Below are 15,859 nucleotides of genomic sequence, written 5' to 3' on the forward strand. Positions count from 1 at the left end.
CGAGGTTCAGTGTAAAGTCCCCCTAATTTGTCCCCAAGCCCTGTTGCTCCAGTGGCCACCAAGAATATTTACTGAGCACATACTGTATGCGCTCAGGCTTGCTAGGCATGAAGGACTCAGGACCCAGCGAGGGAGACAGAAACAAAGACAGTTGCTCTCAGTATGTGTTGAGTGTAACTGAGGTGTGTAAGGAAGGCAAGAGAAGCACAGAGGGTGACAGGCAGGCCATGTGGGCTTCAGGGAAGGCTCCCTGGAGGAGGTGATGTCTAAGGTGAATCTTGGCAGGTGAGTACAAGTTATCCAAAGGAAGAAAGGTGGGAAGGCATTCCAGGCAGACACGCAGCATGCACGACGTCCCAGAGGCTTGCTGAGTGGAGGGAGCTGCGGGCTGGTTGTTTCCGCTGGAGCAGGTGGTGTGGGACTGTGGCCGGAGAGAAGGCGGATGGCAGGCCTGGGAGGTCCTCGTGTGCCATGCAGGGAGCGTGGGCTTGGTTCTGCAGAGATACTTTCTTACCTCTGAAGAAACGCTCAGACTGTCCCCTACTGATTTGCCTATGCATGTCGGGGTGACTGTGGATGGGTTCTTACAACCGGTTTCTGGAAGAAGTGTTCAGAAGCCGGTGCTCATGGCTCTGTTTTGGTTCTCCCTTCCCTTTCTGTAAGACCTTGAGCTGCTCACTCTTCCTCCCTGGACCCATCGACCCAGAAGACTCAGGGATTGGGAACTGGGGAATGTGCCAATGCTGTGGACTTCCGAGGCCCTGCGTTCCCCTGGTCCAGCTGCTGCAAAGGAAGCTCGGGGTTTCGAAAAATGAACAAGTTAAGGAGCCTAATAGATCGGACTTTGTCTGTTTGCCCCTCTCAGTTTGGGGGCTTGACATTATTTTAAAAGAGGCCCCCTTTATTTGAACTTAGTCTCCACCTTAAATATGTTAATTAAATCTTAAATCATTTTGATTTAGGAAGCCTTATTTCTAATGGGAGCCAGAAGACAGCTGAGTTAATATTAGAATGGGTCAGGAAGGAGAGCGAAATGGGAAGGATGATGGGGAAAATACTCTTTTAAATAATTAATCTGATGTCAATACCCCTCCCTCCACTTCTTTTTTTAAAAATTTTTAATTTTTTCCTTTTTTTAAAACTTCAACTTCTCAATATACATTGTAGTTGATTTTTGTGTCCCTTTACCTGTTCCTCTTCCCCCACCCTCCACTTCTGATCCCTGTCTCTCTGCTCTACTTTTTCTTTTCCGTAGTGTTTGTTACCATTTAACAAGCTACATAACGACACATTTACCTGTTTAATTTGTTTGTCATCTATTGACTATCTTGCTTCCTGCTTGAACACAAGCTCCACCATGGCAGGGATAGTTTTCTCTTTTGTTTACTGATGAATCCCAAGTGTCCAGAACAGTGCTTGGCACATAACAGGTGCTCAGGAAATATTTGCTGATTCTTTGCACCCATTCCCTCCCTGCTCCAGGGCCCCCAATTCCTTGCTTCCTGAGTTTTCAGTCAGTTGGGAAGATCAAGTGCAATGCCACCCTTACAGCTTTGACTCTGGAACAGTTTAGATATTTTTCAGCCCTGGTATTCCTTCACGCGGGAAAGGAGCAGTCTGCACGCATGCACGTGTGTGCATGTTTGATGTTCACAGCCATTCTGTGAGACTGGTATTTTCTTATACCCATTTACAGATGAAGAAACAGAAATTCCATTCATTCATTCATTAAAAAAATTATTTTTGGGTACTCTGTACTAAGTGCTGGTTATAGAGAGTTGAATCAAAGAGGCCCAGCTTCAGCCGTAAGGACTTTGCTCAAGGTCACAGAGCTAGTCAGCTGCAGGAGGGCATTCTACTTCCCAGCCCAGGGCTCTTCCTACGACACCACAGCTCTGCACATGTGCGTAGGACCCTATGATGTCCAGTTAAGCGGGGTCTCTGCAGAGATAGGTAGGTATACATGGATACAAGAAGGAGCATACAGAAGGAGGCCTTCCCAGGGAGGACTCAGGGTTTAGGTACATAGCTAAGTCTAGAATCCCAGAGCTGGATAGGAATTTGAGAGGTCCCATCTCCCAGCCTCAAAGTGAGATGTCATCTAAACCACCCTTATTCGCTACCTTCTATGACTTAGTCACTATACAAATCCTGACTCTAGAGGGAGATGACCCATTTTCCTAAAATAGTTGTTGCAGCACGTTGAACTCTGTACTATAGAAGTCACGGCCTTTGGGGAGCTGGACAGTTGTTAGAGATCATCTACTTTATCATCATCTCTCATTTTATAGGTGAAGAAACTGAGACCCAGAGATGTTGTGTAACAGGGCCAAGATCACACAGCCGGTTAGTGGTAGGACCAAACTTATTGCCTCTAAGTCTGCGGCTCTTGCCATGATACCGTGATTCCTGAGATGTTCCGCGGGCAGAGAGACACCTGTCTTGACCTGGGCTGAGTCAAGCCCTGGTCCTCGGCAGCTGGCAGCCTGACCATTAACCTGGACTCCCATGAACCGGGGCTCCCCCGTCTTTGCTTCTCTCAGCTTGCAAGCTCAACCCCTTCCCATCTCCCCCTCCTCATTCTATAGCTGCCTCCCTCTGCCTCCTGGGGTAGCGCATGCTCAGCTCAGTGTTGCTCCTTGCCTGATTGCATCTGAGAGCTGGAGACACCGTGCTAATTAATGTGTCTATGACTAGGCTTGGCTGTTGGGCTGAGTCCTCTTGCCCTCTCCAGAGCCCGGCAGTCTCTGCTAGCTGGCCCTCTGGCTTCTCCAAGCACACTGCCCGCAGATGCATATTTTAACAACATCTGCTGGCTATATAATCTCCTGTATTTACCCTCCTCACTGGTGATGTGATGGAAGACCCCCAGGGGCTTCCCTCTGTTCCAGCCAAAGTGTTTGCTTTGCAATTTTGCTGGGATTCTGCTCTTGCATCTTCTGCAGGTTCTAATCAGGCTCTTACTTTATTTAATTAAAAATCTATCTCAGGCAAATACAGACTAAATCAGGAAGCTTTCTCATTCCTGTAACACAGGATGGCAGCCCCCCTTGGGGAACTGGCTGGGACATTTTCCTGGGCTGAGATGTCACAGCAAAGCAAATGGTCTTGCTTGGGGAGGCAGCTGGGCCAGGGTGCAGAAGCACCTCTCTCCCCTCTGCAGGGACAGCTGCTCTGTCCATCTACTGCCCACAGACCAGGGCTCCCTTTCTGGCTGGCTAGGCTGGCTTCCACACTTGGGGCCTCCCTCTGGGGTAGTAGCTGGGGCTCTACACCAGGAGAAACTCAGCCAGGCAGAGCCTACAGGACCAGTGGCGGGAAGTAGTTGGAGGTGCTGGGCATGGGATGCATGGGGGGTGCTGGGGGTGGGACCTATAGGACTGGTGGAGAGACCTACAGGACTGGTCTGGGAATGGGGCCCTAGAGGGGACCCAAGGAGTCAGGTATGACTGTAGGCAGAGTCTGGGGAAGCTATCTCTTGCCTGGGGTTTAGTTTGCTTAGGATGAATGTTTTCTGTGGAGACTGCAGGAAAGGCTGATGGACAAGGTTCCTAGATCCCTTGCTGGCTCTCAGGAATTCCACTGAGGGGACCCTATTGGGGCCCCTTGGAGACTCCCCCTTCCCCCTCTTCAGCTGATCTCCAGATTTGAATAAAATATCTCCCCTACACAAACCCAGCTCTGTGCCCAGAGGGCAGTGCCAGGCCATATCACGAGGGGGGGGGGAGTGACTTTTTTGATGTGACCCAAGACAAAATCATGTCTGTTCAGATCAGATCCCAAGACCCTGCTCTGAGAAGGCTGGCTTCTAACCAGCCAGGCAGATGAGATTCTGCTGGCATTTGGGAACAGGAGACTGGGCAAAGAGCATTGGCTTGGAGTTGGAAAATCTGGAGTTGAATTTGAATGTTAATTAAGCTGTGTGACATCCCGTGAGTGCCTTTGCCTCTCTGAGTCTCTCAACATCCTTATCTGTAAAACATGTGGAATAATTTGGAATTTTATTACTTTGGACTTTGTTGTCTAACTGAGATGGCAGAGAGGAAGGCAGCATAAGTGGTCAGGTATGACTAATGAAGCCGACACACTTCAAGGACAGGACGTGTCTCCATCTATGTCTGGTCCCATGTGAAGTCAGACAAGTGGACAGTACTTTCCTCTCACTCTAGCACTCTCTGACCCTCGCTAGAAGGTACAAGGCAGCAGAGGCAGACTCTTCTGAGGATGGGGGCTGAATCATCTCTGAAGATGAAGATCCTACAACTTTGTTTAGCAAATCTGTTCTGACATTTTGCAACCCTCAAAATCAGAAAAAACAGTAGATTCCTTCCTCCCTCAACCCCCATGCCAAGTTGTAGACCATTCCTGTTTTAGCCACCATCTCAGGGGAAAAGAGATCGGCCCTGCACCCTCTCCTAGCCCTGATGACTCCTCTGAAGGCCCGCTTCCCATCCAAGTAGTCCCAGCTTATTGACCCTGCCTGACCAGGTTTCCTTTCTCCTTTCACTGCAGGTCAGAGGAGACTCAAGGGTTGAAGGAGGTTTCTGATGTTGGCCCTGAGTTCCTCCTCCCTGTCCCAAGAAGGCAATCTCCGAGCTTGGTAAGTGATCCTCCGGGGCCTGTCTGCTGCAGTGCTTGGAATAATCTGCCCCGTGCGCTTGGCCGTGTAGATCTGAAGATAACCTGACACGCTCTTAAATATTTCATCTCTGAGCAGCCGTGTGCCTTTTCTAGCAGGCGAGGGGCAGCACCCCAGCTGCTGAGCTGTTGTCAAACCTCCACGACAGCTGCTGAGAGGCGGGCTGGCCAGGCTGGGACTTCCCTCGTCTGGCGGCTGCTGCTTGATCCCACATGACTGCCTGGCAGACACTCACGCATAAGGAGGCAGAGAGCTGGTGCAAGGAGCCCAGCCGGGAGACCCTGGCCAGGGCTCTGCATCTCAGAGCCTCGGGTCTCATCTGGGGTGCCAATCCCTGTCCCACAGAGTTGCATCAGCAACAACTGACATAATGTGTAGGAAAGAGCTTCAAAAGTTGCTGGTGTGAGCTATTGCTACCTATGTGCAAGGCCTGGTCCCCGGAGGCCCTGATCCTCAGTAACATCTGGCCAGAGGAGGGAGACGACTGGGGCTGGACTCTAAATCAGGCCTAGGCAGTTTAGGAGATCACTGAGCCCGTTCCCTTGTCTTCAGGCAGGTCTGCCTGAATGAAGGAGTGGGGACCTCATCAGGCAGGATGTCCCAGGGACATCGGGCTCCTGGGATGCTGAGATGAAGACCAAAGAGCAAAGGTATGATTTGGAATAAGGGCCTGAAATGAATTTTCCTAGGAAGGACCTGAGAGTGAGGATTCCCAGTCAGTAGTGAGGGGTGGGGAAGAAACAGGGTCACTGGTAATCTCTATGGATATTGAAATCGTGGGGAGAATCAAGCAGAGGAGGTGGACAGGGCTTTGTTAGCACCTGGAGGAGGTCAGTTCAGAATGAAGGGATTCGTGGACCCTGCCGCATCCTCCCCTGTATCCCCATTGCTTGGCCTAGACCATGTGTGCAGAGCATGCTTCAGATCGAATACACAGCCCCCCAGGAGCCCTCAGCAGCCCCCTAAGGTGCAGCCAAACACACCAGGTTTGGGCAGAGTCATAGGTCAGTGGGCATTGGCCTTCACTTGTCCCCTTTTGGGGGGAGAGGGGTACAGACACCACGGGAGCAGCAGTGGCGGGAGCCCTGTGGGATGATACCCAGTGGGCAGTCCCCTCTGGTCTGGTCAGAAGGACCCTCCCGGAGCTGAGCCCTTGGCGCTCACCCGAGTGTCCCGGCCCCCACACGTGGCCGGCTCTTACCCAGGACGGTGAGGCGTGCAGGGCGGGACCGGATGGCGGCCTGGATGGCCTGGCACTCGTACACAGCATCGTCTTGCAGCTCTGCCCGTAGGATCTTCAGGTGGTGCTCCCCTGACAGGTGGTTCCCTACCACCAGGTACTGCGGGTAACCTGTGGAGACAGAAGGCAGGTCAGGGGAGCTGGGGCGGGGTGGAGGAGATGCTCACGATGAACACGCAGAGCCATGGGAGACCCGAGCAGGGGCCGCTCGCGGACACTGGCTGAGCAGGTGGATTGCTCAGGGCCCTGATCTCAGTGTAAGGAGCACAAAAGCAACAGTTTTCCCAGGGCATCAGGGCAGTGTGTGTGTGTGTGCGTGCGTGTGTGTGTGTGTGTGTGTCTACGTGTGTATATTAGAGAGGAAAGGAGAGAGAGGAGATGAAAATGCTACGTGTGGACAGACACAGCTGGGTTATCACTCTGGAAAGTAGCCTGCTCCGCACTGTGGTCTACCGAGTAGATGTGCATTTTGATAAGGATACACATGGAGACAGAGAGAGACAGAGAGAGACACACACACAGAGAGAGAGGCACGGGCTGAGAATCACAGAGAGAAGACAGAATAAGCGAGAGAAGGAAGAAAAAAAGAGGCATATCTGAAAAAGGATTGAGAGTGAATTTGGGGGAAGTTTGCTTCAGGAAGTAGGAATCTGAGCCACCCTCCAGTATCTAGGAACCTCTGGTCACTTTCATCTCTAAATGGCCCTTTTCTAGTCATTCCTCCCGCCTAGCCTTAAGCCCCAGAGTCTGATTAAGCACTTACGAGGCTCTAAGGACACTTAGGAATTTGGGGCCCCTTATACCATTGGCGATGAATAATAGATAAATAAAAGTTTGAGAATGATAAATCATTTATCAGCCTTCCTGCTGCTGTGTAGGTTGAATATAAATGCCCACATTAAGTGCTGGCTGGCCAGGTTGGGCAGATCCTCTCTGTCCCGGGCTTGGGTCCTAAACCTCCTTGGTTTGTCTCAGCAGGATCCACTTCCCATCCACCCTTCAGCGGAGCTCTGCCCCCGTCATCCCGTACAGTGTGGATTTACAACTGGACCCCTGCCCCCTTCCCAGCGCTTTCTCCCTGCCCTCCACCCTGCCCATCGTCCCGCAGCTCCAAACTGCTCCTCTTTCTGAAAGACCTTCACCAGGACAGTGAGCGTTGTCAGAAATGTGCCATAGGAGGAGGAGATTGGACACGTTTGGGCTTTTAAAGAGAAGACGAGGGCTTAAGCAAGTGAGAGAGAGATGGAAACAGAGACACACGAGAGACATATTTCAAAGTCCCTTCGCAGGGGTTAGGCGTGTTCATTAGCCCCCAAGGACAGCACTAGCACTAAGGGCAGAATTAACATGAGAAGTACTTTTGAGTGTTCTTAACTATTTGAGGTGTTAGCAAGGATCTGGGCTGCCAGAGATGGTAGTGAGGTCCCCATCACCAGCTGTATTCAAGCAGAGGTCAGATGATTGTCTCTCAGGGGTGCTGCAGAGGGGATTTCTACGCCGGATGAAAGATTGGACTAGTTGAGCTCTAAGGTCCTTTCCATCTCCATAAGATAAGGGTCTTCAGAGGTGGGGCAGGGCGGACGTACCAAGGGCCAGCAGCACCTGTTCCTAGTTGGCGGCAGTAGCTGCAATGTTTGTGGGTGCTTCCTGTGCCACTGAGCCCTTCAGGCTCATGTCCTCATGGCGACCACCGTCTGCATCATGCAATCAAATGGCCCTGCCCTCCACAGCTATGCAGGTCTGGCCAGAAATGCTCACAAGGTGACAGCTGTACCCTGAGAGCACTGCCTCCCCTCCTGCCCACCTTTCCTGCCCTCTGTTGGGCTTTGCGAAGGACCTCGGGTAAGTGAAGCCACCTTCCCCACCCAGGGCCAGGCGAGGGGCTGTAAGTGGGTTCCAGTGCAGTCCTCTCCCCGCTGCTGCCGCCCTCGGTGTAGCTGGCTCGCAGCCCCTCCCCGCTCCCGCCCCCAGCCCAGCCGCTGGATCCTGTTGTCCTGTGATTAGTCCCTGGTCTCCTGCAGGCATCTTGGCTGGGGCTTGTGTTTTTGTTGTCTTGCAAGCTATCAGCAGCAGGATTTCGCTCTCATGAGCTGCTGAAAACATCAGTGATGGGTTTGTTTGTATTTGCCTAATTAGGCAGCGAGCTGTGATGCTATCCCAAGGACTGGCAGCATCTGCAGAAAACGTAGACTCAGAAGCATAGATTCTGAGGAAGTTCTAGCCCCTTCCACAGTATCATTACTCTCTCTTGCTACTCCCAAAGGAGGAAGAATTATTTAGAGTCTGGGTTCTACAGTCAAATTGCCTGGGTTCAAATGCCAGCTCTGTCACTTCCTAGGTCTGTTGTGTTGGGTGAGTTACTTTAACTTCTTTGTGCCTCAGTTTCCTTACTGGTAAAGTGGGGACAATACTAGAACCTCACAGGGTTATGGTGAAGATTGAATAGAATAACCTATGTAAAGTGCCTGACGCATAGTAGTCTATAAGTGCCAACTTAAATAAAAACAACAGTGAGGTAGGGTGGCCTAAGAGGTTTCCATCTTTAGGAGGGCGGGCAGGCAGGGTGTGTGAGCCCTTCAGGGTCAGCGGTCAGAGCCCCACGCACAGGGATGGGTTGTATAACTGAGTCAGTTTCCTTCTCAACCGTGGCTTTGTTTACCTGTCAAACAAAGGGGAAATCCTTCTTTTCTCCCTCTGGATCATCGTAGATCTTTGCAATAATGTCTGAGTACTTGAGCTTCTTAGAAGAAAAATGTTCTATCGATATGAGGGAGTGCATTTATAAATCATTTTCTTTGGCTGTTTTTTCCAGTCTTGGTGTCCAGAAAGACATTTAGGTCTTCAGTGAGGGTATCATTCCCGGTAGATCGAGTGGGGCCACATGGTTAAAATGGAAGAGGACAGAGATGCAACCGGCCTCAGTTTCCCTGTAGGACCACTTGCAGGATTAAGTGCTCTACAAATACTTGCTGAATTGAGTTGCATTCTGTTATGCTGACTTTCCGATCAGACAAGCAAGCAGTGTTTATTGAGCATGTGAGTATCCATCATTATTGTCATAATGCTATTTTTTGGACAAGTGATCAAATACAGGGCAAGTATTTTATGAGGAATTTGAGTTTATTGGCTCTGCACGGAGAGGGCCAACCTTCTTTCTATAAATGGAGTCAAGCTGGAGAGGAAGCAGACCCCAGTTCTTGAAGGGCCATAGTCCTTCAGTGCCAAGCAGGCCCCAGTCCGGGATCCCAGAAAGCCACTTATGGAACTGGATGGCAGAGGGCCAATTACCCATGCCCTGATGACCACTCTGTGAACCATCCCTGGTGACCTGGGGCCTCCTCTTGCTACTTACCTAACAAGACCCTATTCCTGCCCAAAGGTTGAAAACCACCGATCAGGAGGAACCCAGACAGGCTCCTTAACTAGCGCCAATGCTGGGCCAACCTCAGAGCCGTCCAGTGCGTGAGCAAATCTAGTTGGGAAGGTCGTATTGTTCCCTCAGTTTCTCTAGGGTAGGGGAGTTCAGAGTCTCTGAAATTGGCTGGTTCCCATAATACTTAAAGTTTATGGCAGCACAGTATATTTTGGAGATATTACTGTATATTTTACCCATGCTCAGCTGGGCTGCAGCGTTCAAACCCTGTGACTGCTATTGACCATGTTTCAATATACACTTTTGGTAAGACATATCTCACATTTTAAAATATTAATTTCCCAACCATCATGTTCATGAGTGCACTTCGTTTTTTATTTCCCTGCAGTTGTACGCCATGGGAGGGGCAAAGCGACTTCTCAGTTGAATACTTATTTTTCTCTCCTCCTCCACCCTCAGCTATTCCCAAATCACAGGGGAATGACACCCAGATCCCTCCTTCTAGATTTTATGTCAAGCTTGCAAACAGCCACGTGTCTGCCCGCCCCAGAGCAGAGTGAATCAGGCGGATGCTTCCATTCTTTTTTCTCTGGGGGGGACAGGATGGATGGGAAATGCACCTCTGTGGGCTTACAGGGTTGCCATTCAGGATCATGAACAAGAGCCGGGCACCAACCAGTGAGTTCACATGCCAGCCATCCCATCGACGGCCACCCCCACCCCATCCCCAGGGCAGCTTTGCTGAACACCAGCCCGGGTGGGCTGAACAAGGTTTGCAATTTATTTCAAACACTTCTTGTCTTATCTTTTCTTCCCATCACATGATGACCCCTAATATCAACCAGGTTTCTTTGTCAGTTTTCAGTTTACTTGGCTGCCTTTGATGGGTGGAAAGCCTGGGAGAACTAGGTTGTCACTTCCATTTCCTTAATGGTCATGCTTTGATAAATGGGGTATACATTTTGGGCCAAGAAACAGGAATACTTGATTTCTGGAAATCAGACTTTATATGAATCATGTTAAACTTTGGAGTAGACTCTCCAGGACAATGCTGTGTTAGGGTTAGGACCGACCAGCAGGGGCAGAGGGCTCACCTGTGGTTCATTACTTGTAGTCAGAGGGCCCTCAAAGTCCCAGGGATTCTGTTCTGCTCAGGGCTTGCCTCGCCTCACTCTGCCCAGGGTAGCTGCAGTGAAAGCTGGAGATTTGATCCCCAAAGCCTGTGAAGATGTGTGTTCCCTGGGGGGTGACGGGTGTGTAAGGTGGTGACAGGCTTCAGGCCCCCAGGGGAGCCCTGGAGGTACTCACTTGAGAGGTCCCTGCCCACACCCAGAGCCAAGCCGTCTTTGATCCACAGAACGAAGCCATCGTATTCAGGGATGGCGCACAGCAGCGTCACTGGTTGTCCGGACACCACCACCTGGTCCTGGGGCTGCTGGCTGAAGGAGTAGACCTGGCCTAGGAAGGAGACAAGCACAGCGATCAGTTACGTGGTAGGAAGGCTCCCGCATTATGGAAGCAGAGCTGGGGCTGGCCCGGGAGCCCAGGCCTCCCCAGAGTGCCTCGCTTCCTGCTGGGGGTTCGGCAGCAGCCTCCCCAGTCTCTGCCCCAGCTTTATCACTTTTTTTCAGGGCCTGGCTCCCAGCTCCAGCCACTCTGCTCACCAGTCACTAACAGCCCCGCTGGGGTCTATCCGCACTGCAGCTCCGGGCAGGCCATCCCCAGCCATCCTGGCACACACTGCTGCCCTTCTCCCTGCGCAGACTCCTGCTTAGCTATACTTGCTGGGTGCATCCTTCCACCACGGGGTGGGGGCAGGAGAGAGACGCTTCGAGAGGGCAGCGGGGGTGGGGAGTGGTGTGGTTTTGGTTAATCCTGAGTACCCGAGAATCCTATTATTGTTTAAGTGGCTCCTAGGATGGGTCTAGGGCCATCCCGGCAGGCGTGGGTGTTGGTGCAGCATGACAGAGTCATGCCTCACCACGTCCTCCCTGTCCCTTTCTTTTCTGCAGCAGATCTTGCTCCAGTCTCACTATCGCTTGGGAGAAAGTCATCAGTGGGCCCCACACCTCCCCAGCCACACCTCAAAACAAGACAGCACGGAACTGTTGAAGCCAGTCGGCTCATATTTTCTTAAACAAACACACCTACCGTGCGTACAGGAAGTCAAGGTTTTAAAATATTAGCTCATCAATATTTACATCCTTATAATAACCTAAAAATAGTAGGCATTGTTTTTATGCCCATTTTCCAGATGAGGAAATGAGGCTCAGGGAGGTGAAAAATAGTAAAAGGAACTGCTCTTGTTGATTAGTTACCAAATACCAAGAACTGTGTATGTTCCCCTCTAGTTCTTAGAGCAACGATGCTCATACGGAGTATTATGAACCCCATTTGGGAAATGGGGGCTTAAGGCGTTCACTGAATTGTCCAGGGAATTGTCTGGACAGTTGCTGAAGAGGGGTGATTTGATCTGTTTCCTGGGAAGCCACAGCTGAATGGACAATGGGCCGTTGACATGCAGTGAGCATCTGGCCCACAGTGCGACCAGTGCTTTACACATCCCCTTGTGTAATCCATTTACGTACACTTCAGGGCAGAAATATCTCCATTGTACAACAAAGAAATCAGGATCAGAGAGGCACAGTAACCTGCCGAGGTCACACAGCTAATGAGCATGGAACTGGGGTTTGAGTTGGGTCCATCTGAGTTCTGAACCCTCTCTCCCACCCTGCTCTGCAGCTACAGAGGTAACTGAGGAAAAACTGGACCTGGGGGGCCAGCTGTTGTCACAGCCTCACCTTTCCCACCTGGGAGAGTCAGGGATGGCCACAGAGGTCCTGGGCACTGGCTGTTCCTCATCATGGGGACATAAAGCCCCAGGCTCAGACCACATGTAGGACTGACTCTCAGCAGCAGATGGCCCCCTAAAAGGAGTAATTGGTGTGTAGAAACCGAGGGGAGCTGCGGTGGCTGCAGTGTGTGCTGGGGGCTGCAGGAGGAGAGCTGCAGACCACATCAGAGGGTTTGTGGCAGGCAGGTAGCCGAGTTCACAACCTGATGAGATCTTGGCAGGGTCTCTGAGGAGTCTCATTAAAAATCAAATTGGCCTTGAATTGTGGGAGTAACGCTTTTTCTTCTGATCTGAGCTTTACAAATTAGATTTCATAAGACATTTTAATCAGCTGTGTGTGGTGAGGTTTTTTTTTTTCTTTCTCTGACTCTTCAAGTTCTCTGTTGTAATTAGACTGTTTCTGGCACCAAAACAGGAGAGAAAAGGAGGGAAGAGATGAGAGAGGAGACAGGGGAGAGGAGGGAGAGAATGAAGAAAGAGCAGAGGAATGAGGAGCAGGAGAGAAAAGAAGGAGAGGGAGAGACAGAGGAGAAGAGGAGGACGGGAGGAGGAAGAAGAGGAGGAGGAGGATGGGGAGGAGGGAGAAGAGGAGGAGGAGGGAGAAGAGGAGGACGATGATGGGGAGGAGGGAGAAGAGGAGGAGGAGGATGGGGAGGAGGGAGAAGAGGAGGAGGAGGGAGAAGAGGAGGAGGCTGGGGAAGAGGGAGAAGAGGGGGAGGAGGATGTGGAGGAGGGAGAAGAGGAGGATGGGGAGGAGGGAGAAGAGGGGGAGGAGGATGTGGAGGAGGGAGGAGGATAGAGAGGAGGGAGAAGAGGAGGACGATGATGGGGAGGAGGATGGGGAGGAGGGAGAAGAGGGGGAGGAGGATGAGGAGGAGGGAGAAGAGGAGGAGGAAGATGCGGAAGAGGGAGAAGAGGAGGAGGAGGATGGGGAGGAGGAGGATGGGGAGGAGGAGGATGGGGAGGCGCGAGAAGAGGAGGAGGAGGATGTGGAGGAGGGAAAAGAGGAGGATGGAGAGGAGGGAAAAGAGGGGGACGATGATGGGGAGGAGGGAGAAGAGGAGGAGGATGGGGGGGCAGCTGGGAGGCGCAAAGCCCTGGAGAGGGTGTGGGGAGAGAGGACTCCTTACCCAGGCTCTTTTCTCCTTACGCTAATGATGATTTCACAGTGAATTCTTTTATCTCAAAATCTTTCTTGCAAGGAGGACAGAGTCAAGGCAGCCGCAGTAGCCGTCAAAGATTGTGCTATCAGAGAGAATTATCAGGCTGTCAGCAGCAAGCTGATGGGGTTATAATGAGAAGGCCCTAAACGAAGTGGTGCCTGAGCCCTCCGAAATGTCAACTATTAGGGAGCATCTGCAGTGGGTAACTGCCCCCCAGAATCCCGCCGACTCCAAATCCTGCTTCCTCTTGGTGGAAAGGGCAGGAGGTACTAGGCGAGGACACCTGGGGAGCTGGGCCCCGGAGGCATCCCAAGGGGGCAAGCCTGAGTCCTGGACTAGTTGGTGCCTTGAAGAGGAGGAGGGGGCTGTCACCATGGAAACCAGGCCCCGCAGGAAGATGGGGCTGGGCAGAGGGCTGGGTGGAAGTAGGTCACAGCACCACTTTGGAGGGTCTGAGAGCTGAGGAGTTGGGGACAGGCACAAGACCCCCAGAATAAAACCTGGGGCCCACAGGAAAGGAGCCTGAAGGGATGGGGCAGAGCAGGAGAGGGCCTCGAGTGGAGGGGAGTCCCCTGATGGGATCCACGCTGGCCTGGAGGGCAGCAGTGTGGCAGCTTTCTGGGGGCTCCCATCCCATGCTTGCCCGTTTGCACCTGCTTGGCTTTTCTGCAGAAAGAGTGTTTCTGCGGGGAGGTGGGTACACAGGATAGTCTCAAAAACAGCACCGGAAGAACACGTTTTGCAAATTATTCTTTGGAGGGGGAAGAGTTGACAATCTAATTGACAATTTTACTTTACAGTCTAATTTTAATTTTTAAAAAAAAATTTTTTTTATTTTTATTTTTTTTCCTTTTTTTCTTTTTTACTGACCGGTAACGGGATCGCAACCCTCGGTGTCGTGCCCGCACCGCGCTCAGCCAGTGAGCGGGAAATGGGATCCGAACCCTCGGCGGGAGCGCTGCCACACTCCCAAGCGGCACACTCTCCAGTGCGCCACTGGGCTGGCCCCTAATTTTAATTTTTGTGTATTATGTGTAAGCCACTGAAATTACTTTTTTTTCTTTTAGATCAATGAAGATGCTTTTCCAGTGGATCTTACACTGAGTGTTCCTGAGCACGTAGTGCGGATGAACGCTGAGGAGCTGCAGACGAACAGGACGGGGAGGCCAGGGACCCAGCCGCTCTTCACCAGTGGGACACACCTTGAGGCCTCTCCTTTGGGCTCAAGAGTCCCTGGAGTGCAGTTTGCGTGACACAGAAGTGGGTTATCACTGAGAGAATGAATGCCCCCCGCCCATTCCCTTACTACCCGTTTTCTTTTCCCCATTATCTTTCCTACTCTAAAAAAGTGAACTGCGAAGGAGCCTGGGATCATTTTATCTCTACCCCCCTGGGTGTTATCTGATGTAAACAGCAAGCTCCTCAAGAACACTGGTTTCTTCCACACACGTGGATTGACACCTGCTGCAAGGCAGGTGCTGTGTTGTCTCGTGAGAAACAGGTGAGTGGCCCTGGCCCGCCTCCAGGGGCTGACGTCCGTGCTGCCCACGGCCGGGCATCTCTGGTTGAGCACAGTGGAGGTCCTGCCGTCAGTGTAGACCCAACACGCCCCTCTCCACCCCCTCAGTTTCCCATGTCACCTGCCGATGTTGCCCACGTGTGAAGCCAAGCAGGCAGGGCGATCTCCCCTTCTCGTGCTTTATTTCTGCTCTGTCACCGTCGCCGCATCTGGCCAGCCTTTCTGCACAGTCTCTCTCAGCTTCCCCCCCCTATTCTCCATTTCTACTGCTGCAGCCCTCATGGTCTCAGCCTGGGTCCTTTCAGCAGAGTCCGAGTGCTTTCTTTAGCTAATCCATGGCATGTGCTGCCCTGGCTCTTTCTTCTGAAATCACTACTTTTCTAATGTTTCCCACCTTTTCAAGGGTGGAGCTCTGCTGGCTCTCTGCCGTTCATGGGACAGCACCCGACCTCCCATCCTGTGTCTCTGAAGGCTGACTCCCCTTCTCCCTGTGCCCAACTCCCCCATGTTTGGTGGCTACACAACAACGTTTCTGCTCGCTGCCAGGAAGATGGGTCCCGGCCCAGGAAGGGAGGGGCCCGGCAGAACTGGGGTCCTGGGGACTATGAGACACAGCCATGTCAGGCCCCTGAGATGACTGCCCCAGTCTGCGTGTCTCCCCTGCATGCCTGCTGTGGCTTGGGCGGGCCAAGAGCGTGCTGTACCACTATCCCACCAGACGTTTATAACGCTGAGGCCAGGGAGGGTGGGCTGAGAGGAGAGTGGCACAGTGGGGATTCGAGTCGGGGTCTGATGACCCCCTGTGCAGTGCTCTGTCCCTACACAGGTAGAAGAAGCAGGGGCGGGAGGTGGAGGTGGAGGAGCAGGTGTGGCCTTGTGGAGCCTTCCCTCCAAACTGACTGGGGAGGACAGAGAAGAGTGGGCTGGATGTATCCCGTCCTGAGGGCCATGTGTGCACACACATGGTGCGCTGAGTCAGGATGGCTGGAGCACTAGTGAGGGGCCAGTGGGAGGAAGTGAGCAGGTGGCAGGTGGCGCTGAGAGGGACAGGTGCAGCCTGGCTCGGGGAGG

General features: G+C 52.2%; 1 protein-coding gene across 1 annotated transcript in view; it reads right to left on the reverse strand.

Moving 5' to 3' along the window:
- Positions 1–5,840: 5,840 nt before the first annotated feature.
- Positions 5,841–15,859, reverse strand: part of LOC103608500 (kin of IRRE-like protein 3) — a gene marked incomplete at its 3' end in the record, with an annotated part of 39,273 nt that continues 29,254 nt past the window's right edge. Inside the window, exons 3-4 of the mRNA XM_008592930.1 lie at positions 10,561–10,710; positions 5,841–5,990 (exon numbers count right to left, since the gene is read on the reverse strand). Of these exons, the coding sequence (XP_008591152.1) occupies positions 5,841–5,990; positions 10,561–10,710 (300 nt within the window). The remainder of the gene's footprint in view (positions 5,991–10,560; positions 10,711–15,859) is intronic.

Source organism: Galeopterus variegatus, unplaced genomic scaffold (genome assembly GCF_000696425.1).
Source record: "Galeopterus variegatus unplaced genomic scaffold, G_variegatus-3.0.2 Scaffold8482, whole genome shotgun sequence".
In the NCBI taxonomy this organism is placed as follows: Eukaryota; Metazoa; Chordata; class Mammalia; order Dermoptera; family Cynocephalidae; genus Galeopterus; species Galeopterus variegatus.